The sequence below is a fragment of the Mustela nivalis genome, assembly GCF_964662115.1.
Source record: "Mustela nivalis genome assembly, chromosome: 7".
Classification (NCBI taxonomy): Eukaryota; Metazoa; Chordata; class Mammalia; order Carnivora; family Mustelidae; genus Mustela; species Mustela nivalis.
Window position 1 is genome coordinate 103,792,706 of NC_139026.1, and position 23,011 is coordinate 103,815,716.

General features: G+C 43.1%; 2 protein-coding genes across 5 annotated transcripts in view; both read right to left on the reverse strand.

The window, feature by feature from the left end:
• Positions 1 to 84: 84 nt before the first annotated feature.
• CD4 (CD4 molecule) overlaps positions 85 to 23,011 on the reverse strand; it is a 39,809-nt gene continuing 16,882 nt past the window's right edge. For 2 of the 4 annotated variants that reach the window (XM_082742612.1, XM_082742613.1), the window contains exons 5-11: positions 4,719 to 4,877; positions 4,032 to 4,304; positions 3,343 to 3,675; positions 2,410 to 2,610; positions 1,708 to 1,832; positions 1,302 to 1,369; positions 85 to 947 (exon numbers count right to left, since the gene is read on the reverse strand). In XM_082742612.1, the coding sequence (XP_082598738.1) occupies positions 917 to 947; positions 1,302 to 1,369; positions 1,708 to 1,832; positions 2,410 to 2,610; positions 3,343 to 3,675; positions 4,032 to 4,304; positions 4,719 to 4,877 (1,190 nt within the window). In that variant the 3' untranslated portion in view covers positions 85 to 916. The remainder of the gene's footprint in view (positions 948 to 1,301; positions 1,370 to 1,707; positions 1,833 to 2,409; positions 2,611 to 3,342; positions 3,676 to 4,031; positions 4,305 to 4,718; positions 4,878 to 23,011) is intronic. The other 2 variants (XM_082742614.1, XM_082742615.1) reach the window with 1 other exon arrangement.
• On the reverse strand, positions 12,066 to 12,571 carry LOC309870442 (short transmembrane mitochondrial protein 1). The gene has a single exon (XM_082742616.1). The coding sequence runs from the start codon at positions 12,552 to 12,554 to the stop codon at positions 12,372 to 12,374; it is 183 nt and encodes a 60-aa protein (XP_082598742.1). The 5' UTR covers positions 12,555 to 12,571; the 3' UTR covers positions 12,066 to 12,371.

The following is a 23,011-nucleotide window of genomic DNA, read 5'->3' on the forward strand; positions in this document are numbered from 1 at the left end:
CTCTCTGAGTTCCATTTCTGGTCTATAAATTGGAGATGCTAATGTTGGTACCAGCACTCCTAGCTCTACACTATCTTCTTCTTCTTTTTTTTTTTAAGATTTTATTTATTTGACAGGCAGAGATCACAAGTAGGCAGAGAGGCAGGCAGAGAGAGGAAGCAGGCTCCCTGATGAGCAGAGAGCCCGATGCGGGGCTCAATCCCAGGACCCTAGGATCATGACCTGAGCTGAAGGCAGAGGCTTTAACCCACTGAGCCACCCAGGTGCCCCTCTACACTATCTTCTTAAGGTTTAAACAGACAAAGAATGTGAAACCGGCTCATAAACTGACACATATGGCTTGGGGCATAAAGAATTGTGTCTGTGCACAAGTGTGCACTCTGTACACACGTGTGGGTCCAGGGGTGCCTGTTGGTGCACAGGTCACGATGTGAGTCTGTGTCCTGCCAACATGGATTGAGAAGCAGACCAAATGGAGCAGTGGAAGCTGGCAGTCAGGAGCCTTTGGATCTAGATCTACCTTCCTCCAGCTGTGTGATCTAAGGCTAGGGTCTGCCCCCTCTGGTCCCAAAGTCCAGACCAGTAAAATCACAGCCCTGCGCTTCATGCTTCAGACACCCAGCCTTACCCTCCAAGCCAGGTAGGGCTGGTCCCACGTGATTCCCCGGGGACCAGTGGGCCATGAGGGAAAGAGCTGGGAAGAAATCATCGATAGGGCTAGGCTTGATGTGAAGGAAACCAGGAGAAATGGTATAAGCCTCAGCAGGTGGACTAATGCCAAGGAGAGCGGGAGAGGGCCGGAAGTGCCAGGGTCTGCTACATTCATCTGCTCTGCGCAAGCCCAGGAGCCGGGCAGGAAAGGCAAGGGAAGGCAGCTGGGAAGGCTACGAGCCGGAAACTCCCTTGGCCCTGCGCCTCAGATGAGATTGCATGCCTTCTGGAGCCGGCTGGAGGAACAAAGCAGAGCAAGTTTATTCTTCTCCAGACTCCTTTGTATCCTCGAAGCCCCACATCTCCCAGCCGCACTCTCCCTTCTTGTGCAGTGGCAGCCAATGGGCCCCAGCTGCAGGCTGGTCTCCAGAAAGACCCCCAGCCTGCTGCCCCCTCCCCTTTGCTATCCACCCTCTCCCTGCTTCCCACCTCCTCAGCCACCCCTTTGCACCCTTCTTTGCCCTCCACCACCTCCTTGAGCCCCCACCCTCTCACCTCCATCCAACCTCTCTTCCCTCTCTTACCCCCAGCACTGGCCACCCTCCCCTTTTCCTCCCTCTCTGCACCCCCCCCCCCCAACCAGTCCTTACTGGGGGCATTGGCAGGTTTTCTTCTCACTGAGGAGTCTCTTGATCTGAGACATCCGTGCTGCCTGCCGCTGTCCGGGAAGAAAGGAGAGTCGTGAGGGTCCCAGGCCTCCAGAAGGGAGGCGCCCCTTGGAGGTGGGAGTGGGGAGAGCTGGGAGAAGAGAAGCAGGTACTCTGGCTGAGGCCATCTGTCCCAGAATTAACTCTTTGCTCTCTCCAGTCTCTCCCTTGGCATGGGATCTGGAACAGGGCCCAGTCTGCCATGAGGGAACCGGCTGGACAGGCTGAGAGGACAGGGCGGGAGTGGCTCACATGTTCAGGATACTGTTGTTGTCGCTGTTGTCTACAAGCCCCAGGTGCTCGGATGCCCTATGAGGAGTGCAAGGGGGGTCTGGGGTGGCTCACTCACCCTGCGGTGCCAGCACTTAATACAGCAGAAGATGCAGAGCCCAAGGAGAAGCAGAAGACCTAAGATCCCGCCCAGCACAATGGCCAAGAGCTTTGGCCAGGCCTTGGTGAACACTGGGGACAAAACTGGAAGCGAGAGGGAGAAAGAGAGAGAGATGTTTCAGCCCACTGCCCTCCATCAGGGCGCCGGCCATTCTGGAGGGCCCCAGGAATGCCTCACTGCCCGGCTCCACTTGGGGCTCGGCCTTGGGCCGGGAGAGCAGGGCAGGGTCCACAGGGCTCTCACAGGCTGCCAGGGCTGAAGGGGAAGGGCTGGGGCAGGGGTTTTAAGGTTTAGAGACTCCAGGGCCCTCTGGGGAACTGGAAGCAGCGGTTTCAGGCTGTGCATGGGGCATACGTGTGTGCATGTGTGAGTATGTGTGTGTGTCTGGGTTTGGAAAAAAGCCAGCAGAGGCGGAGGCTCTTGGTCAGAGGGGCCCCACTCCTGGCCTGTACATCTCAAGAAGGCAGGCACTTGCGGGGTTAGGAACCACACCTCGCCTTACCTCATTTGCCCTGTGTGTCCAGGCAGCTGGAGAATAACCCACCCCTCTCGGAGGAACTAGGAGGCCGGGATGCTGGGTGGTGTCCGACGCAGGGAAGGTCCCACAACTGAAGAGCGAAGGGCTTGGGGTTAGACCACGGAACCTGAGTCCTCACTCACCCTCAACCTTGGAGGCCAGCAGGACTTTGTCTTTGTCACTCAGTAGGCACTGCCATGTTCCGTCCTCGGGCTCCACCACCGACAGCAGCTTCTGCTGCTTCGAGACCTTGGCAGCCCGCTCTTCCAGATTCAAGCTCAGCGTCAGCTCCGGGGAGGTGGGTCCCATCACCTCACAGGTCAAATTGTTCGTAAACTTCATCACTACAGAGGGACAAGAGCCTGCGGCTGGGAGCCTGGATCTCTGAGCTCCCCCATAGCCCCCATGCTCTATTTTGACAACAGTCAAAATAGTCCACACGAATCCCCCTCTTTGAGCCTCTCAGAGCACATTTTCAAGCAGTTACACAAAGAAAAGACAGGTTTCGAGGCCCAGGGTCTTGAACTTGAATCTTGACCCCAGTGCTTACTATCTGTGGGTCCCTGACAGTGACTCGACAGCCCAGCCCCAGACATTAATTAAATACACAGTAAATTCACAAACACATGTAAAGCTCTTGAATGTGTATGATGCAGAGGGAGCCTCAAGATTTAGCCATTATTATTTGTGGAGTAACAGTGATGGAGGAGATAAGGAAGTCAAGAGCTCAGCGCGAGCCTGACATTACGCTGTCATACTAAGAGGAGATTCTGTTCTCCTCCTTAGGAGAAAGAGGCCCACAGAGGCAGGGGGCTTAGGCACAGGGCTGGGCAGAGGCAGAATTAGAGCCCTGGTTCCCAGCTCAAGCCCTCTGGGGATTCTCAGCAGAGCCCACCCCGGGCTGGCTCACAGATGTCAAGTCTCAGTTCAAAACCAGCTCCAAACCAGAAGGCCCCAGATCAGCTCCATCAGGGAACTAGGTCCAGGGCTGAGGCCTCCCTGTTGGGGCCAGCCCTGCCTCAGAGCCAGCCCTGGGCCATACCCCTCCACCTCCCTTTCTCAGTCTAGTTCCTCACCTCGCATCACCACCAGATTCACTTTCTGCTGCAGTGTCCCCTTGGCAAGACTCAGGGTCAGGGTTCCAGAACCAGCATACTGAGACGAAGCCTGGGGCAGGATAAAGCTGAGTGGGAGCGTTTCCTTCAGCTGCAGTCTGGGGTGGTGGACCTCTTTGACAAATAGCTTCTTGTTCTCCAAGGTGAAGGAGCTCCAGAGCAGGGAGGAGGGAGCGCCCTCTGTCCGCCACCTCAGCTCTCCGCTCAGCTTTTCAATCTCAAAGTTAAGTGGGAAGGAGAACTTCACCTGCTCCCCTTCTCTTGAATAGACTGTGTTAGAGACCTTCTGGAAACCTGGAGGTGGGAAGAGAAAGAAGCTGGGTCCGGAGATAGGAAAATGAGGGGGTATGGGGTAGGGTAGGTATGGGCTGGGGACAGCCAAGGGATGGAAGGAGAGGGAACATGAGTCTAAAGCCCTCAGGTCACCATCTACCTCTCCCATCCTCTCTGGTCTCTCCACCCCAGATTGTTCCCAAGGCAGCACCTCCTCCCCCTTGGAAGTCCTCATAGAACAGTCCGACTCCGGAGGGGACTGGAGCCTCCCTCTGTGGACCAGCAGTGGACCCAGGAGCAGAGCAGTGGGAGCAGCGGGCGGGTGTGCCTGCCACTGAGGCAGAGGGGAGACTGCAGGGGAAAGGCACCCCTCTTACCCAGCACCAAGATGTTTATGTTGAACACCACTGTCTTCTGGTTCTGGGAGATGGTGCATGTCCAGGTCCCGCTCTCCTGCACGTCCAGCCCAGACAGCGAGAGTCTGTGGCCACTGCCCTTGCTTTTATTCCCTGGACCTTTCCATTGCACAGAAGGGCTGCTACCAGAGGGGGCCTCCACGGTCAGGGTCAGCTGCTGCCCTTGCAGCAGGCGGATGTTGCTGCCGCCGCTGCTGCTGCCCCTGCTGCTGCCGGTGTCCCACTTGGCAGTCACTGTGGAAGGAACAGGCCACCTGTGTCACACACACGCTATCCCCCCAGGGGAAGGAAGAAGCCAGGAAACTCAGAGTGTCTCTCCATTATCGCTGCTAAGACCCCCGAGGCAGAGATTCCCTCTCTCCTCCTCAGGCAGGCCTTCTTCCCTGCCTTTCTTGCTTTCCCTCCTTCCTCTGGCTCCAGCCCTTCTCCCCACCCCTCCACCTCTCAGGTTTCTTCCTTTCCCACTGTGAGACGGAGACCAAGACCGGGACCAAGACCAGAAGCCTGAGGAGGGTTTGAGGAGACGCGGGGGCCAGTCTGAGCACTTCAGGACTGTGGAGGAGCCACGAGCAGCTCAGGCTTGGTTTTGGTGGAGGATTGGGAGTCAGGGAGGAAGGCAGTTGGCTGGAGGGCCCCTCATCTACTCACGGTTGAACACCAGCAGCTCCACTTCTTGCTTCTTGCCATCTACCTCACAGAAGTAAACCCCTGAGTCTGCTGCTTCAAGATTCTTGATAATCAGAGGGAAGGATCCTTGGTCCCACAGGTTTTTTTTCGATTCCACACGATTCTTCAGCTTGGAGGCACCTGGGAGCAGAAGTCAGATGGAGGAGGCTGGGGTAGCCTGAAGGCATGACATCCCTGGGGAGGGCAGGGCCCACGACTTTTCTGAGCTCAGTCCCTAACTTCCTGCAGAATCAGAAAACTCCAGACCGGTGAGGTGGTCCCATCACCCTCATTTAACTGGCCAAGACAGTATCGCCTTAATCCAAAATAAAATAATATCATCTCCAGAGCGCCACCTCCTACAGGGCCCAATACTTTACATGCATCATCTCAAGTAATCTTCACAACAATTCCAAGAAGTAGGCGCCATTTTGGCTTATTTTGCAAGTTGTGTAGCTGCCTCACCTCATACTTAGGCCTTGTTGGCAGGAACATGAACCAGTCCAATTTCTGTAGAAGGTAATTTATAATATCTACCGGAATTACAAACGCACACACAAAAATACCCATCCACCAAGAAAGGATAGGTCGAGTAAATTATGGTTCGCTCCTTCAATGGAATGTTGTATGAGAAGAAGGAAGAAGCTATTTGCTGAATGGAATAATAGCTAAGAAACATCATTAACTGAACAAAGCAAGATATTAGACAGGCTGCCATTCGCCTACAAAGGAGGAAGAAATTTACCTATCTATAGCTATCTCTTTGCAGATGCTGTGTATAGGAACATGTATTTCTAGAAGTAAACAGAAGAACAGCGTAACTTTGGGTGCCCCTGGGGAGAGGCAGTGAATACCCCCAAGGACAAGTGGGGGGGTACTTCTCACTACACACCCTTTTCTACCTTTTGGATTTGTTAATAGGGTACAATATTAGACCAAAAAAAAAAAAAAAAAAAAGTGATGGCCGCCCAGAACAGGTCCATCAGTAAATTTCCTAGTGCTGACCAGGAAATTCCCATGTTGACTGGTTAAAGGTCACATTTCTGGGGGTTGAAACTGCAGTTAGGTTAGGTATAAAGTCTTGGTTTACCGACTTGGGGCCTTAATATAAGTGACACGATTTTAGGCCTGTTGCTTTCATTTTAACAAGATGAAAGAGAAAAACACTTTTTTTTTTTAAGATTTTATTTATTTATTTGACAGAGAGAGATCACAAGTAGGCAGGCAGGCAGAGAGAGAGAGGAGGAAGCAGGCTCCCCGCTGAGCAGAGAGCCTGATGCGGGACTAGATCCCAGGACCCTGAGATCATGACCTGAGCCGAAGGTAGCGGCTTAACCCACTGAGCCACCCAGGCACCCAGAAAAACACTTTTAAAGGAAGGAATAGCCATCATGGGTGACTGATAGGAAACCAGGGATTGAAGTAGAGGGGAAAAAATAAAATCCTGACTCTCTGGTTCAGAAATTGGGGGAACCAGGGGAGTCAGGGATCAGGAAGTTGAGAAGGCGAGGTGTTCTGGAGGAAAATCAAATCCTAGAAACAGAACAAAAACACTGACACAAAAGATGGGAATTTTTAGAAAGGAGCACATTGTTTCAACCTCACAGGCAATCAAAGAAATGCAAATTAAAACAACAATGATATATTTTTCTTTTGAGATTTTATTTATTTATTTGACAGAGAGAGAGATCACCAGCAGGCAGGGGTGGGGGGGGCGGGAAGCAGGCTCCCCGCTGAGGAGAGATCCTGATGCGGGGCTGGATCCCAGGACCCTGAGATCATGACCCGAGCCAAAGGCAGAGGCTTAACCCACTGAGCCACCCAAGTGCCCCACCAGTGATATCAAATTAGCAAAAAGAAAAGAAAAAGAAAGAAAGGAAGAAAAGTGTTAAATAATACTACTCAGGGCTGGCAAGAGTGCTAGTGGAAAAGGCACTGTTAGCTAGACTTAGTGTAAATGGATGGAACCTTTCTGGAAGCCATCTTGGCAGTATATACTATCTATTATTAAAAACTTATACCCAGGGGGCACCTGGATGGTTCAGTTGGTTAAGCCAGAGCCTTTAGCTTAGGTCAAGATCCCAGTGTCCTGGGATCGAGTCCCACATGGGGCTTCCCCTGCTCTGCAGGGAGCCTGCCTCTCCCCCTGCTTGTGCTCTCTCTCTCTCTCTGTCAAATAAATAAATAAAATCTAAAAAAAAAAAAAAAACCAAAACCCTTATACCTTTAATTTCATTTCTAGAATGTTATCCTTAAAACAATAATTTAAAAATGCAAACAAAAATGTAGAAGCAAATAGGGGCGCCTGGGTGGCTCAGTGGGTTGAGCCTCTGCCTTTGGCTTGGTCATGATCCCAGGGTCCTGGGATGGAGCCCCGCATCGGGCTCTCTGCTCAGCGGGGAGCCTGCTTCCTCCCCTCTCTCTGCCTGCCTCTCTGCCTGCTTGTGATCTCTCTCTGTCAAATAAATAAATAAAATCTTTAAAAAAATGTAGAAGCAAATATAATAGTGTTGTTAATAGGGTACATTAGACAAAAAGATAATGTTTGTATATTATAGTATATTAATTTGGAATATTAGGTTGGCACCAAAATAACCCAAATATTTTTTTTTCTTTCTTCCTATTTAACTCATCCCCCTACACCCACCCCCTCTGGTAACCATCAGTTTGTTCTCTATAATTGAGAGTCTGTTTCTTGATTTGCCTCTCTCTCTTATTTTTTCCCCTTTGCTGATTTGTTTTGTTTCTTAAATTCCACATATGAGTGAATTTATGTGGTATCTGTCTTTCTCTGAGTTATTTCAGTTGACATCATACCCTGTAGCTCCATCCATGTTGTTGCAAATGGCCAGATTTCATTCTTTTTTATGGCTGAGTAATATTTCGTTGTGTGTATATGCCACACCTTCTTTAGCCGTTCATCTATCGATGAACTCATCTATCGATGGACATCGATGGCTGCTACCAAATCTCGGCTATTGTAAATTAATGTTGCAGTACCTATGGGTGCCTGTATCCCTTTGAACTAGTGTTCTTGTTTCCCTGGGTAAACAGCTAGTTGTGCAATTCCTGGGTCGTAAGGTAGTTCTATTTTTAACTTAAAAAAATTTTTTTTAAAGATTTTATTTATTTATTTGAGAGAGAGAGTGAAAGAGAGCATGAGAGGGGAGAAGGTCAGAGGGAGAAACAGACTCCCCCCGGAGCTGGGAGCCCTATGTGGGACTCGATCCCAGGACTCCAGGATCACAACCTGAGCCGAAGGCAGTTCCTCAACCAACTGAGCCACCCAGATGCCCTATTTTTAACTTCTTGAGGAATCTCCGTAATGTTTTCCACAGTGGCTGCACCAGTTTGCATTCCCACCCACAGTGCAAGAGGGTTCCTTTTTCTCCACATCCTCACCCAACTCTTGTTGTTTCTCATGTTGTTGGTGTTAGGTTTAGCCATTCTGATTGGTGCCAGGTGATAAGGCATTGTGGTTCTGATTTGCATTTTCCCCATGATGAGTGACCTTGAGCATCTTTTCATATGCTTTTTGGTCATCTGTCTGTCTTCTTCAGAGAAATGTCTGTGGTCTTTTGCCCCATTTTAGAAAGGATTATCTGCTTTTTGGGTGTTGAGTTGTATCAGTTCTTTATATATTCTGGATACCAACTCTTAATCGGATATGTCATTTGCAGATACCTTCTCCCATTCCATAGGTTGCCCTTTAGTTTTGCTGATTGTTTCCTTCACTGTGCAGAAGCTCTTTTTTGATGTAGCTCCAATAGTTTATGTTTGTTCTTATTTCCCTTGCCTCAGGAGACATTTTTGAAAGAAGTCACTATAGCCGATGTCAGAGAAGTTACTGCCTGTGTTTTCTTCTAGGATTTTTATGGTTTCAGATGTCACATTGAGGTCTTCAAGCCATTTTGAGTTTACTTTTGTGTATGGTGTAAGAAAGTGGTCCAGTGTCATTCTTCTGCATGTGGCTGTCCAGTTTTCCCAGCACCGTTTGTTGAAGAGACTGTCTTTTTCCCATTGGATATTCTTGCCTTCTTTGTCAAAGATTAATTGACCATATAATTGTGAGTTTACTTCTGGATTTTCTATTCTGGTTTATTGATTTATGGGTCTATTTTTATACAAATACCATACTGTTTTGATTACTACAGCTTTGTAATATAACTTAAAATCTGGAGTTGTGATGCCTCCAGCTTTGCTTTTCTTTTTCCAGATTGCTCTGGCTATTCGGGGTCTTCCATGGCCTATACAAATTTTAGGATCGCTTGATCTAATTCTGTGAAAACTGCCGTTGGTATTTTGATAGGAATTGCATTGAATCTGCAGATCGCTTTGGGTAGTACAGACATTTTAACAATATTTGCTCCTCCCATCTGTGAATGTGGAATGTTTTCTCATTTCTTTGTGTCATCTTCAATTTCTTTTTTTTTTAAAAGATTTTATTTATTTATCTGACAGACAGAGATCACAAGTAGGCAGAGAGGCAGAGAGAAAGGAGGAAGCAGGCTCCCTGCTGAGCAGAGAGCCCGATGCGGGACTCGATCCCAGGACCCTGGGATCATGACCTGAGCTGAAGGCAGAGGCTTTAACCCACCGAGCCACCCAGGCGCCCCTCATCTTCAATTTCTTTATCAGTGTTTTGTATTTTTCAGAGTACAGGTCTTTCACCTTTTTGGTTGGGTTTATTCCTAGGTATCTTATTATTTTTGGTGCAATTGTATTAAAACAAGTTTTAATGAAATGGAAATATTATAGTAATAACATATTTTATATAACATATTTTAATATATTTTAAAAGTAAAATAACATATTTTATGTGTATTTATATGTATATATAAAATAAAATATTTTATATGTTATATAAAATAACATATTTTATAATAACATATTTTAAAAGTTGCATGAGAATAGTCTTGACTTTTTAGTTGTGAATTACAAAATTTATACAAACTCATATCTTCCCTTTTCCTTTGCCTACCCTTCTAATATTACTGTAAACAGTTTGGTGTGGATTCCTCCATACTTTTTTCTTTGCTCATACAAATATATGGAGTTTTTAAATTAGAATGGGATTGTTTTTGAGGTACCTGGGTGGCTCAGTCAGTTAAGCATCTGACCTTTTAAAAAAAATATTTTATTTATTCGACAGAGAGAGAACGAGCACAAGCAGGGGGAGCAGCAGGTAGAGGGAGAGGAAGAAACAGACTCCCCACTGAGCAAGGAGCCTGACACGGGGCTCTATCCCAGGATCCCGGGATTATGATCTGAGCTGAAGGCAGATGACCTAACCAACTCAGCCACTCAGGTGCCCCAAGCATCCAACTCTTGGTTTCAGCTCAGGTCATGATCACATGGGTCATGGGATTGAGCCCTGCATTGGCTTCCATGCTCAGCAGGGAGTCTGCCTGAAGATTCTCTCCCTCTGCCCCTCCCCCCCACTCTCTCTCTCAAATAAATAAATAAATCTTTAAAACGGCATTATATTAACATACACTTACTTCGCCCACTTAAAATATGTTAGATATCCTTCTAAGCATATACACATGGAGCTTCATTTTTTGTTTGTTTTATTTTGAAATTATGAGAGCTAATCTTTTTATTCTTGATCTTCTAAATCAAAATTTTTATTTCAATATAACTATAGAAAATAATACAGAAATCTCAAGTACCCTTTACCCAGGTTACCCCAATGGTAATAGCTTGTAAAATTGTAGAACATCACAACCAGGATATTAGCATTGATACAGTCAAGATACACAACATTTTCTTTTTTTTTTTTTAAGATTTTATTTATTTATTTGACAGACAGAGATCACAAGTAGGCAGAGAAGCAGGCAGAGAGAGAGGAGAAAGCAGGCTCCCTGCTGAGCAGAGAGCCCGATGCGGGGCTCAATCCCAGGACCCTGGGATCATGACCTGAGTGGAAGGCAGAGGCTTTAATCCACTGAGCCACCCAGGCGCCCCAATACACAACATTTTCAACACCACAAGGATGTTGCCTTTTTCTAGCCATATCTCCTTCCCTCAACCCCAGACCCTAGATTCCAAACCTCTCCCGCCCTTAGCTTCTGTAATCATTAATTACAGTAATTAATACAGTAATTACAGTAATTACTCCATTTCTATAATCTGTCATTTCAAGAATGTTATATAAATGGAATTACACAGTATATTACCTTCAGTATTAACTTTTTTTAGTTAATTTTTTGGATTGACTTTTTAAAAATTTTTTTTGATTGACTTTTTTTTTTTGGATTGACTTTTTTTTTCAGGTTGCTGTATATATCTATAGTTCATTCTTTTTACTGCTGAAAAGTATTCCATTGTATAGATATAACCAGTCATCCACTGAAGGACATTTGCATTGTTTCTACTTGTTGGCTATTATGAGTAAATTTACTATAAACAATTATATACAAATTTCTGGGTCAACATAAATCTTCATTACATTTCTCCAGGATAAATGCCCAGGAGGGCAATTGTTGGGTTGTTGCATGTTTAGCTCTTAAGAAACTGCCAAACACGGGGCGCCCGGGTGGCTCAGTGGGTTAAAGCCTTTGCCTTCGCCTCGGGTCGCGATCCCAGAGTCCTGGGATCGAGTCCTGGGATTGAGCCCCGCATCCAGCTCTCTGCTCGGCTGGGACCCTGCTTCCTCCTCTCTTTCGGCCTCTCTCTCTGCCTGCCTCTCTGCCTACTTGTCTGTCAGATAAAATAAAATAAAATCTTAAAAAAAAAAAAAGAAAGAAACTGCCAAACTTCTTTTCCAGAATGGCTGTATCATTATATACTCCCACCAACAATGCCAGAGTAAACCAGTTTCTCTTCATCTTCACCAGCATTTAGTATTGTTATTATTTTTTATTTTGGCCATTCTGTGTATGATACCTCATCGTGGTGCCGATTTGCATTTCCTTAATGACTAATTATGTTGAAGACATTTTCATGTGCTTTTTCTCATCTCTATATCCTCTTTGGTAAAATATCTGTTCATACCTTTTGGCCATTTTCTAATTGGATTGGGGTTTGTTTTGCGGGGGGCTTGGTATTGAGTTTTGAGAGTTGTTTACATGTTCTAGGCACTAGTCCTTTGTTGGATAGGTCGTTTGCATGTATTTTCTTACATTTAATAAATTATGTTTTCCTCTTCTTAGTAGACTTTTGGAGAGCAAAGTTTTTAATTTTGATGAAGACCAAATTATGCACGTTTCCTTTTAGGGACTGTGCTTTTGGTATCAAGTTTAAGAACTCTTTGCCCAGTCTAGGTCCTGAAAGTTCTCTCGTATGGTCTATAATTTTACATTGAAGTTCATAGTCCATTTTGAGTTCTTTTTGTTTGTTTGTTTGTTTTGTTTTGTTTTTTTTTTTAGTAATTAAAGGTCACATTTACTAATCTAGCACCATAATTCCAGTCTTAGGCCGTCTCAAGTGGCTGGAAGGAGGAAGGGACAGGTGAGGAAGCTGGAAAAGGGTGGTTCTTAACTTGTGGCCCCATCTGTGCTCTCAGGCAATGCAGGATCTAACAGGAAAATTATTGAGGCTGGAATTTAAAACAAAAACTTTTGGTTCAGATGGTAAGGAGGCCCTCAAGAACAGCAGAATCGGTATATCCAGAAGGCAGTGATGGAGTCCACCTCATGAGCTAGGGGGTTTCTTCTTGGCATCCAAGTCCTTTTTTATTTCTTCTGGTTTTTTAGCCAGGTTTGGTATGTCATAGTTCTGAACCAGATACATTCCAACCACGTTGCCAAGAGTAAATCCAAGCAGGAACTGCAGAATGGCATCGGCGAGGAGAGGCGCGAAGGGCGGCTGCCCCATTTTGAGTTTTTAACTAAGGTGTGAGACTTAGGTCAAGGGTTTGTTGTTGCTGATGATTGTTTTTTACCTATGGATGTCCAATTATTCTAGCACCATTTGTTGAAAATGCTATCTTTCCTTCAATACACCTTTGTATTAAAAAAAAAAAAAGTCTGTTGGACGTATTTATGAGGGTCTATTTATGGGTTCTCTATTTTGCTCCATAGATCTATGTGTCTACCCCTCGACCAATACCACATAACTTTGATTACTCTAGATATATAATAAGTCTTGAAATCAGATAGACTGAGTTCTCCTACTTTATTCTCCTTTTGGAGAATTGGCTTAGTTCTTTGAGTTCTTTGGTTTTCCCTATAAATTTTTGAATAATCTTATTTATATCTACAAAAGAAATCTTGCTAGGACTTTGATAGGAATTGTGTTAAACCTGTATATCAATGTGGGGAGAACTGACAAATTTACAGTGTTAAGTCTTCCACTTATAAATATGGCATGTCTCTATTTGTTTAGATCTTCTTTGACTACTTTCATCAGTATTGTGTAGTCTTTAGCATACAAATCCTGTGCATGTTGTTACATTTACCTAAGTATTTTTTTTTAAGATTTTATTTATTTATCAGAGAGAGAGGGGGAGAGAGCGAGCACAGGCAGACAGAATGGCAGGCAGAGGTAGAGGGAGAAGCAGGCTCCCTGCCGAGCAAGGAGCCCAATGTGGGACTCGATCCCAGGACGCTGGGATCATGACCTGAGCCGAAGGCAGCTGCTTAACCAATGGAGCCACCCAGGGGTCCCTACCTAAGTATTTTTTGAGCATTTGTAAATAGCATTATTTTTTAAATTTCTGTACACACATATTCATTGCTAGGATACAGGAAAACAATAGGTTTTTGTATTTTTCTCATCTTTTTTTAAAAGATTTTTTTTTATTCACTCGATAAACAGAGATCACAAGCAGGCAGAGAGGCAGGCAGAGAGAGAGGAGGAAGCAGACTCCCTGCTGAGCAGAGAGCCCAACATGGGGCTTGATCTCAGGACCCCAAGACCATGACATGGGTTAAAGGCTGAGGCTTTAACCCACTAAGCCACCCAGGCACCCTGCTCATCTTCTTCTTCTTCTTTTTTTTTTTTTTTTTTAAGATTTTATTTATTTGACAGAGAGACACAGCAAGAGAGGGAACACAAACAGGGGGAATGGGAGAAGGAGAAGCAGCCTTCCCACTGAGCAAAGAGCCCGATCCGACTGGATCCCAGAATCCTGGGATCACAACCTGAGCCGAAGGCAGCTGCTTAATGACTGACCCGCCGAGGCGCCCCCATCTTAACTTCTGTAACCTTACTAAACTCATAGGTCGATTCTAAGAGTTTTTTTTAAAAATATAGATTCTTTGTCATTTGCAAATTAGAACAGTTTTATTTCTTCTTTTCTAATTACTATTTCTTTTGTATACTTTTCTTGCCTTATTGCACTGGCTAGGGGTTGCAGTACTATGTTGAATACAGGGACTAAAGCAGATATCTTTGCTCTGTTCCGATTCTTAGAGGAAAGCATTCAGTCTTTCATTATTAAGTATAATATGAGTTGTAAGATTTTTTTAGATGCTTTTTAACTTTAAATTTTCACTCAGTTTGGGGCCCCTGAATGGCTCAGTTGGTTAAACGTCTGACTCTTGATTTTGGCTCAGGTCATGATCTCAGGGTTGTGAGACCGATCCTCCTGTGAGGCTCCACTCTGGGCATGGACCCTACTTAAGATACTCTCTCTTGGGGTGCTTGGGTGGCTCAGTGAGTTAAGCCCCTGCCTTTGGCTCAGGTCATGATCTCAGGGTCTTGGGATGGAACCCCAAATTGCATCAGGATCTCTGCTCAGTGGGGAATCTGCTTCCTCCTCCCCCTCTGCCTGCCTTTCTGCCTACTTGTGATCTCTTTCTGTCAAATAAATAAATAAAATCTTAAAAAAAGAAAAATAAAGATTCTCTCTCTCCCTCTCCCTCTGCTCCACCCCCAATTTCCTCCCTGCTCTCTAAAAAATAAATAAATACAATCTTTTAAAAAAAAGTTTTTTTACTCAATTTAATGTGCTTTTCTTTTTCTCTTGAGACTTCACTACTGACCCACAGAATACTGAAAAGGTGTTGTTTTCAAGTGTGTGGAGATTTTCCTGTTAGATTTCCGTTATTGATTTCTGGTTTGATTCCATGTGGTCAGAGAACACACTGCATAATTTCAAATATTATTTTGTTTGGATTTTATTCATTTACTTGACAGAGAGAAAGACAGAGAGAGAGGGAATCTATAGGCTAAATATCTTACCAAATTTGGGACATTTCAGCCATTTTTTTTTTCAAATGTTTTTTCAGCCCCATTTTCTTTTTCCTCTCCTTATGGGACTCCATTGACACAAATACTAGATCATCTGTTATAGTCTCACAGGTCCCTAGGCTTTGTTCATTTTTTTCCCAGTTTTTTTTCTCTCTGTTGATCAGATTGCATAATTTTTTTTTTATTTATTTGCCAGAAAGAGACAGAGAGGGAAAAAGGAGGAGGAGTGAGAGAGGGAGAAGCAGGCTCTCCGCTGAGCAGGAAGCCCGATGTGGAGCTTGATCCCAGGGCCCTGGGATTATGACCTGATGGAAGGCAGACACTTAATGAGTGAGCCACCCAGGCACCCCCAGACTGCACAATTTCTACTATTCTATTTTGCAGCTCACTGGCTCCCTCCTCTACCCTTTTCATTTTGTTGTTGAGTCCATCCACTGATCTTTGTGCTTTGGTTGTTATATTTTTCAGTTCCAAAATTTCCATGTGTTCTTCTTTTATTATATCTTTTACTTCTTGGTTCATTGGTTTCAAGTATGTTTGTAATTGCTTGCCGAAGGATCTTTTACTGTGACTGCTTTAAAATCTTTGTCGCAGAATTCCAATATCTCTTTCATCTCAGTGTGGACATTCACTGATTCTTTTTTTTCATCCCACTTGAGATCTTCCTGGTTTTGGGTATCATGAATGATTTTTTAAAAAATAACTTTTTTTTTTAGTTCATTTATTTTTTTTTTTTTGTAATCTCTACACCTAATGTGGGACTTGAACCCATGGTCCTGAGATCAAAAATCACATGCTCCTCTGACTGAGCCAGGCAGGTGCCCTTCATGAATGACTTTTTATTGGAACCTGGACATGTGAGTGTTATGTAATGAGATTTTGGATCTTATTTGAGCCTTCTATCTTAACTGGCTTTCTTTGACATCACTCTAACAAGGGAAGAGAGTGGTGCTAGCTTACTAATGCCAGATAGAGATAGAAATCTAGGTTTCCCTCTCATTCTCCTTTGCCACTAGAAAGGGATGCTCCTTATAACTGGGCAGGGGTAGAATTTCTAGCTGCCTACATGGTCTCCATAAATCCTATGATTGTGGCTTTGTTATTGCGGAGTGATGGTGCAAGTCTTGACTCTCTACTAGACCTCCTCTGAAAACCATCCAGCAAGCAGGGGTGCCCCATGTCTGCTGGGTGGAGGTGAAATCCAGGTTTCTTATGTGATCTTTACTGACTGTGCAGGAGGTTGAGAACACTTGCCACTGGCTGAAGGGAATGAATGGCCCAGGTTTCTACTGGGACCTGTGGGGGTATTGGGGTGCCTCAATAGCCCCAGGAGGGTAGAAGTTTAGGCTCCCTACTCAGCCTCTTCTGGCATGGGAAGGAGCCACTGTTTTTCTTCTGGTGATTGACAGAAGGAGAGCAGTTATCTAAAAGTATTTTGTCTTTCTAGGTTGCTCCTTTTCTGGTCCCCTAGTTAGAGAGAGCAGGCTTTTTGTTGAAGCTTATTTTTGTCTGTGTCCATTAAGGTTTCCAAGCTGCTGACTTCTTTAGTTCCAAGATTAGAATATACAAGGTAAAAGAAAACACACCACCTTGTTGTTCCTCTGACACTGGGGTCTCTACCAGTCTGTCCTCTTCTCTACAGCTTTCAGAGTCTTCTTATGTTAGTTCTGTGTCCAGGGTTTTCTATTGTACTTAGTGTGCTTAGCACAAAGTAAGTTACTATGGACTGCACTGTATCCCCCTGCCCCCCATTCATATGTTGTAGTTTGAACACTCAGTGTGCTGGTATTTGGAGATGGGGCCTTTGAAAGGTAATTAGATTTACATTTGTATGAGGTCATGAGGTCCTCATGATGGAATTTGTGCCCTTATAAGAAAAGATGCCAGAGAGCTTTCTTCCTCTCTGTCTCTGCTATGTGAAGACACAACAAGAAGGCACTACCTGTAAGCCAGGAAGAGAGTTCTTTCCAGAACCCAACGGTGTTGACACCCTAATCTTGAACTTCTTGCCTATAGTACAGTGAAAACATAAATTTCCATTGTTGGAGCCCCCTAGTTTATGGTATTTTGTTATGGCAGCCTAAGCTGACTAATACATATGTCTACTCCATTCTCCTAAAAGCCCTTATTTTTTTCATTACCTGAATAATTTTCCATCATTGTACCATAGTTCAATTCTTTCCTCATCAATGGATATTTAGTTGAATTTTATTCTTGTGTATTATAAGCAATGCTTATAACAACATCCTTGCACAAATATCATGAACTATTCACAATCTTATTTCTGTCAAGTAAATTTTCCAGAGTAGCTATTACTACATAAAAGAGTTATAATTTTGTATTTGTTAAACTTTGGGAGATTATTTTTAAAAATTAGTCTAATAATTGATTGTCCCATCATGATAAAATGTTATGGAGGAGTAAGATAAAAGGTAATACAGCATGATATCATCTATGTAAAAATATATCTATTACATTATCCACACTGAACAAAGCTTGGAAAGAAATATATCAAAATGTTAACAGAGGATATCTCTGAATGGTGGAAGTATGCATGCACTTGATTTTCTTCCTTATTCTTTTTTGCATTTGCCAAATATTCTGTAATGAGTATGCAATACTTCTTAAATGTGGAGGAAAAAAACAGTAACATCAATAAAATTTACATAAAGGAAGTAACGTATTGGAAGGTGCAAATTAATATATAGTCAAATTGTATAGCAGATGCCATTTGAAAAAAATTTGCATAACACAAAGATATCTAAAGATGAAGCTGACCTGGTCCACCAATTTCACTTCTAGGAATTTATCTTACGAAGACACATTTGCATATGTGTTCGGAGATACACAGTTTGATTCACTGTTTGTGATAGCAATAAACTGAAAACAGCCTGAATGTGCGACAATATGGGTCAGTCAAATAAATCATGGTATAATTATGAAAAAGAACTCACAGTCACTGAAAAGAAATGAGGTAGAAATAGAGACAGACAGATATAGATATATAAACACACATGCATATGAATATAGAACAACCTTCAAAATATCTAATTTAAAAGAAAGAAAGCAAGGTTAGAAGCACTACCTGAAGGTCTCTTGTTTTCCACTATATTATATCCCCAGCATCTAATGTAGAACATTACTTGGTACTTGTAAGCACTCAATGCATACATATACATATATACATACATGTATATGATGAATTTATTTTATGTAAGAGAAGAAGGGACTGTATACATATATGGATAGATCATCTCTTGAAGGAAACACAAAAACTGGTTAAAAGTTGCTTCTCTAGGGCACCTGGGTAGCTCAGTGGGTTAATCCTCTGCTTTAGGCTCAGGTCATGATCTCAGGGTCTGGGTATTGAGCTCAATTGGGCTCTCTGCTCAGCAGGGAGCCTGCTTCCCCCTCTCTCTGCCTGCCTCTCTGCCTGCTTATGATCTCTCTCTCTCTGTCAAATAAATCAATTAATTAAAAAATCTTTTAAAAAATGTTGCCTCTGGAGAAGGTAACTGAGAAATAAAATCAAGAGTAGAGAAAGATTTGGGACACCTGGATGGCCCCGTGAGTTGAACCTCTGCCTTTAGCTCAGGTCATGATCTCAGGGTCCTGGGATCGAGTCTCACATTGGGCTTTCTTGCTCAGCAGAGAGCCTGCTTCCCCCTCTCCCTCTGCCTGCCTCTCTGCCTACTTGTCATCTCTATCCTTCTGTCAAATAAATAAATGAAATCTTAAAAAAAAAAAAAAAGAATAGAGGACAATTTACTATTACTCATTAAAAATGAGACAAAAGGCCCAAAATGGAGTCACTTAAGCCTAATCCTAACATCTGCCAACCAAGACTCTCCTAGGAATGTAATCTTTCACCAGTCAGTCTAGAGTTACCTACCTGGTCAGCACTAGTAAGGAAGTCTGCCTGATACACCCTTTCTGTCCCTCTTAGGAGGGTGACCTTGCCTGAAACTTGCACTCTCTGCTAATAAACTTTTCTTTGGCCCACTCTCTGCCTTTAAAACCTATCCTTTTGTACAGCTCCTTGGAACCCCTTTCTTTCTTTCTTTTTAATTTTTTTTTTTAATTTGACAGAGAGAGACACAGTGAGAGAGGGAACAGAAGCAGAGGGAGTGGGAGAGGGAGGAGCAGGCTTCTCACCCAGCAGGGAGCAGGATCCCAGGACCCTGGCATCATGATCCAAGCCAAAGGCAGATGCTTAACAACTGAGCCACCCAGGCACCCCAATCTTAGGTTGTTTTTAGTAAGATTTGATCATTTTCATAGATATTTATGGCTTCTGGGCCATAGGATGTTTAGTCTTACCCCTTTTATTCAACATAATACTATAAGTCCAAGCCACAGCAATTAAACAACCTAAATAAATAAAAGGCATCCAAATTGGTAAGGAAGAAGTAAAACTATATGCAGATGACATGATGCTATATATAGAAAAACCTAAAGACTCCACCAAAAAAACACTAGAACTGATAAATGAATTCAGTAAAATTGTAGGACACAAAATCAATGTGCAGAAATCTGTTGCATTCTTATATACTAATAAAGCAGCAGAATATGAAATTAAGAAAACAATCCCATTTACAACTGCACCAAAACCAATAAAATATCTTGGAATAAACTTAACCAAAGAGGTGAAAGACGTGTACTCTGAAAGCTATGAGACACTGATGAAAAAAATTCAAGATGAGGCAAAGAAATGGTAAGACATTCCATGCTCATGGATTGGAAGAACAAATATATTTTTTAAAGATTTTATTTATTTATTTGACAGAGATCACAAGTAGGCACAGAGGCAGGCAGAGAGAGAGGAGGAAGCAGGCTCCCTGCTGAGCAGAGAGCCCTTTGCGGGGCTTGATCCCAAGACCCTGGGATCAGGACCTGAGCCAAAGGCAGAGGCAGAGGCTTTAACCCACTGAGCCACCCAGGTGCCCCAAGAACAAGTATTTTTAAAACATCTATACTAAGGCATCTGGCTGGCTCAGTCAGGAGCATGCAACTCTTGATCTTGGGGTCATGAGTTCAAGCCCTATGTTAGGTATGGAGATTACTTAAAAATTAAATAAAATTACAACAAAAAATTTAATAAAATGAATTGTCTGTACCACCCAAAGCAATCTATAGATTTAATGCAATCTTTATGAAAATACCAATAGCGATTTTTACAGAGCTAGAACAAACAATCCTAAAATTTGTGTGAAACCACAAAATACCTCAAATAGCCAAAGGAATCTTGAAAAAAAAAAAAAAAAACCTGGAGGTATCACAATACCTGACTTCATATTATTTTACAAAGTGGTAATAATTATAACAGTATGGTACTAGCATAAAAATAGACACATAGATCAGTGGAATAGAGCAAAAAACCCAGAAATAACTGCAATTATATCATCATTTAGCTGGCTCAGTCAGTTGGGCACCTGCCTTCAGCTCAGGTCATGACTCCAGTGTCCTAGGATTGAGTCCCACATCAGGCTCCTTGCTCAGCAGGGAGCCTGCTTCTCCCTCTGACTGCTGCTCCCCCTGCTTGTGTTCACTCATGCCCTCTCTCTCTTTCTGAGAAATAAATAAATAAAATCTTAAAAAAAAAAAGGTCCTAAATGTAAGACTTGAAACCATTAAAACCCTTCCCTCCTAAATTTTAATTTAAATTCTATTTAGTTAACATATAGTATAATATTGATTTCAGGAGTAGAATTTAATGATTCATCAGTTACATATTACACCCAGTGCTCATCATAACAAGTGCCCTCCTTAATGCCCATCGCCCATTTAGTCCATCTCCCACCCACCATGAAACCATAAAAATCCTTGAAGAGAGCATAGGCAGTAATCTCTCTGACACTGGCCATAGCAACATTTTTCTAGAGATATCTCCTGAGGCAAGGGTAATAAAAGCAAAAATAAACTATGGGGACTATATCAAAATAAAAAGCTTCTGCACAGCAAAGGAAACAATTAACAAAACTAAAAGGCAACCTATGAAATGGAAGAAGGTATTTACAAATGACATATCTGATAAAGGATTCATAACCAAAATATATAAAGAACTGATACAACTCAGTGCCCCAAAATCAAACAGTCCAATTAAAAAATGGGCAAAAGACATGAACAGATATTTCTCCAAAGAAGACATACAGATGGCCAACAGACACATGAAAAGATGCTCAATATCACTCATCATCAGGGAAATACAAATCAATGCAAATCAAAACTACAATGTATTATCACCTCACACCTGTCAGAATGGCTAAATCAAACCTCAAAAACACAAGAAACAACAAGTGTTGGTGAGTACGTGGAGGAAAAAGAACCCTCTTGCACTGTTAGTGGGAATGCAAACTGGTGCAGCCGCTGTGGAAAACAATATGGAGGTTCCTCAGAAAATTAGAAATACAACTACCTTCCAACCCAGGAATTGCACTCCTAGGTATTTACCCCAAAATACAAGAACATGGGGTGCCTGGCTGGTTCAGTTAGAAAAGCATGTGATTCTTGATCTCAGAGTCATGAGTTTGAGTCCCATGTTGGATACAGAGGTTACAAAATAAATAAATAAATAAAACTTTAAAAAAATGCAAAAACACTAACTCAAAGGGATTCATTCACCCCTATGTTTACTGCAGCATTATGTACACTAGCCAAGATATAGAAGCAGCCCAAGTGTCCATTGATAGATGAATGGATAAAGAAGATATGGTATATATATAATGGAATATTATTGAGTCACAAAAAAGAATGAAATCTTGCCATTTGGAACAACACAGATGAAACTGGAGAGTATTATACTAAGCAAAATAAGTCAGTCAGAGAAAAGCAAACACCATATGATCTCACTTGTAGGTGGAATTTAAGAAACAAAACAAACAAGCAAAGAACAAAAGAGAGAAACCAAGAAGTAGGCTCTTAACTAGAGAGAACAAACTGATGGTTACCAAAGGGGAGGAGTTGGGGGGATGGGGGAACTAGGGGGTGGGATTAAAGAGTACACTTATCATGATTAAAAAAAAAAAAGTTTCAAAATTCCAAAATGTCTTCCTTAAAAGGTATTCCTAAAACAAAGGACTATAAGAGTGATGTAACTCTTACTGAGCCCCTCGGTCCTTTATTTGAGTGCTCATTCTAGTAATCCTCCGCCTGAACTGGCTTTCCACTCTGAAGAGACTACAAGACCGTAAATAAAAGTCGGCCAGCTGAGTGACCTTACAGATACCCCCATACTATCCTCAAAAGGGAGCCCCTCCCTTTTGTCTGTCTGGACCCCTCCCAGAGTCATTGGGACTCTATGGGATTTTTTTAGTAAAGGGCCATGTTATTCACTTGAAGCAGCCAAGGGAAAACTAAAATTAAAGCTTTTGGAAAACTTTGCCAAATTCTGGTAGATACCCAAGCTCCATACAGATGGGATCCTGGAAAAACTGGCAGAAGCCAGCTCAAGGTGAGAACTCCTACCAGAGTCAGTTCTGTATCTCTGAGTGTAGTATGGAGTAGGGAAAGAAAATAAAATATCTCTTGCACCCTCTTTGTGGCTACCTCTAGAGTCCAAGGGGCTTTAAAAGGATTTTTAAAAAGATTTTATTTATTGATTTGATAGAGAGAGCAAGCCCTGGGGGAGGGGTAGAGGGACAGGTAGACTCCCTGCTGAGAGCAGAGTCTGCGGGCTCCTTTCCAGAACCCTGACATCATGACCTGAGCTGAAGTCAAATGCTTAACCGACTGAGCCACCCAGGCAATCCTAAAAGGATTTCTTTTAAGTTTTTCAGCCTTCTCCCTTATGCTAAGATGAAACTTTGTGTCCGGAGAGGGTTCTGGAGCAATTTGAAGATAACGTGATTGGATGGCCAGGTGGGTTTCTCGCTATCATTTAGGCTACAACCCAGTTCCTTGGGGAATTGAGAGCAGCTGCCTTTACCTTCTCTAGAAATAGTGCAAAATCCACCTATTCTTATATCAATCCCCAAACCTTCCCTATTTATCTCAAAAGGCTTGTAAGTACTGTAAAAATTTTTGGCTTCAGGAAATAATTCTTCTTAGGGGAACTTGCATTCTTTCCCTGTGCCTTTGAGATGTAAGTATTCTGCCTATCTATAAACTTTAGGGAGGTAATTCTTCAGAAGAAAAGCAAA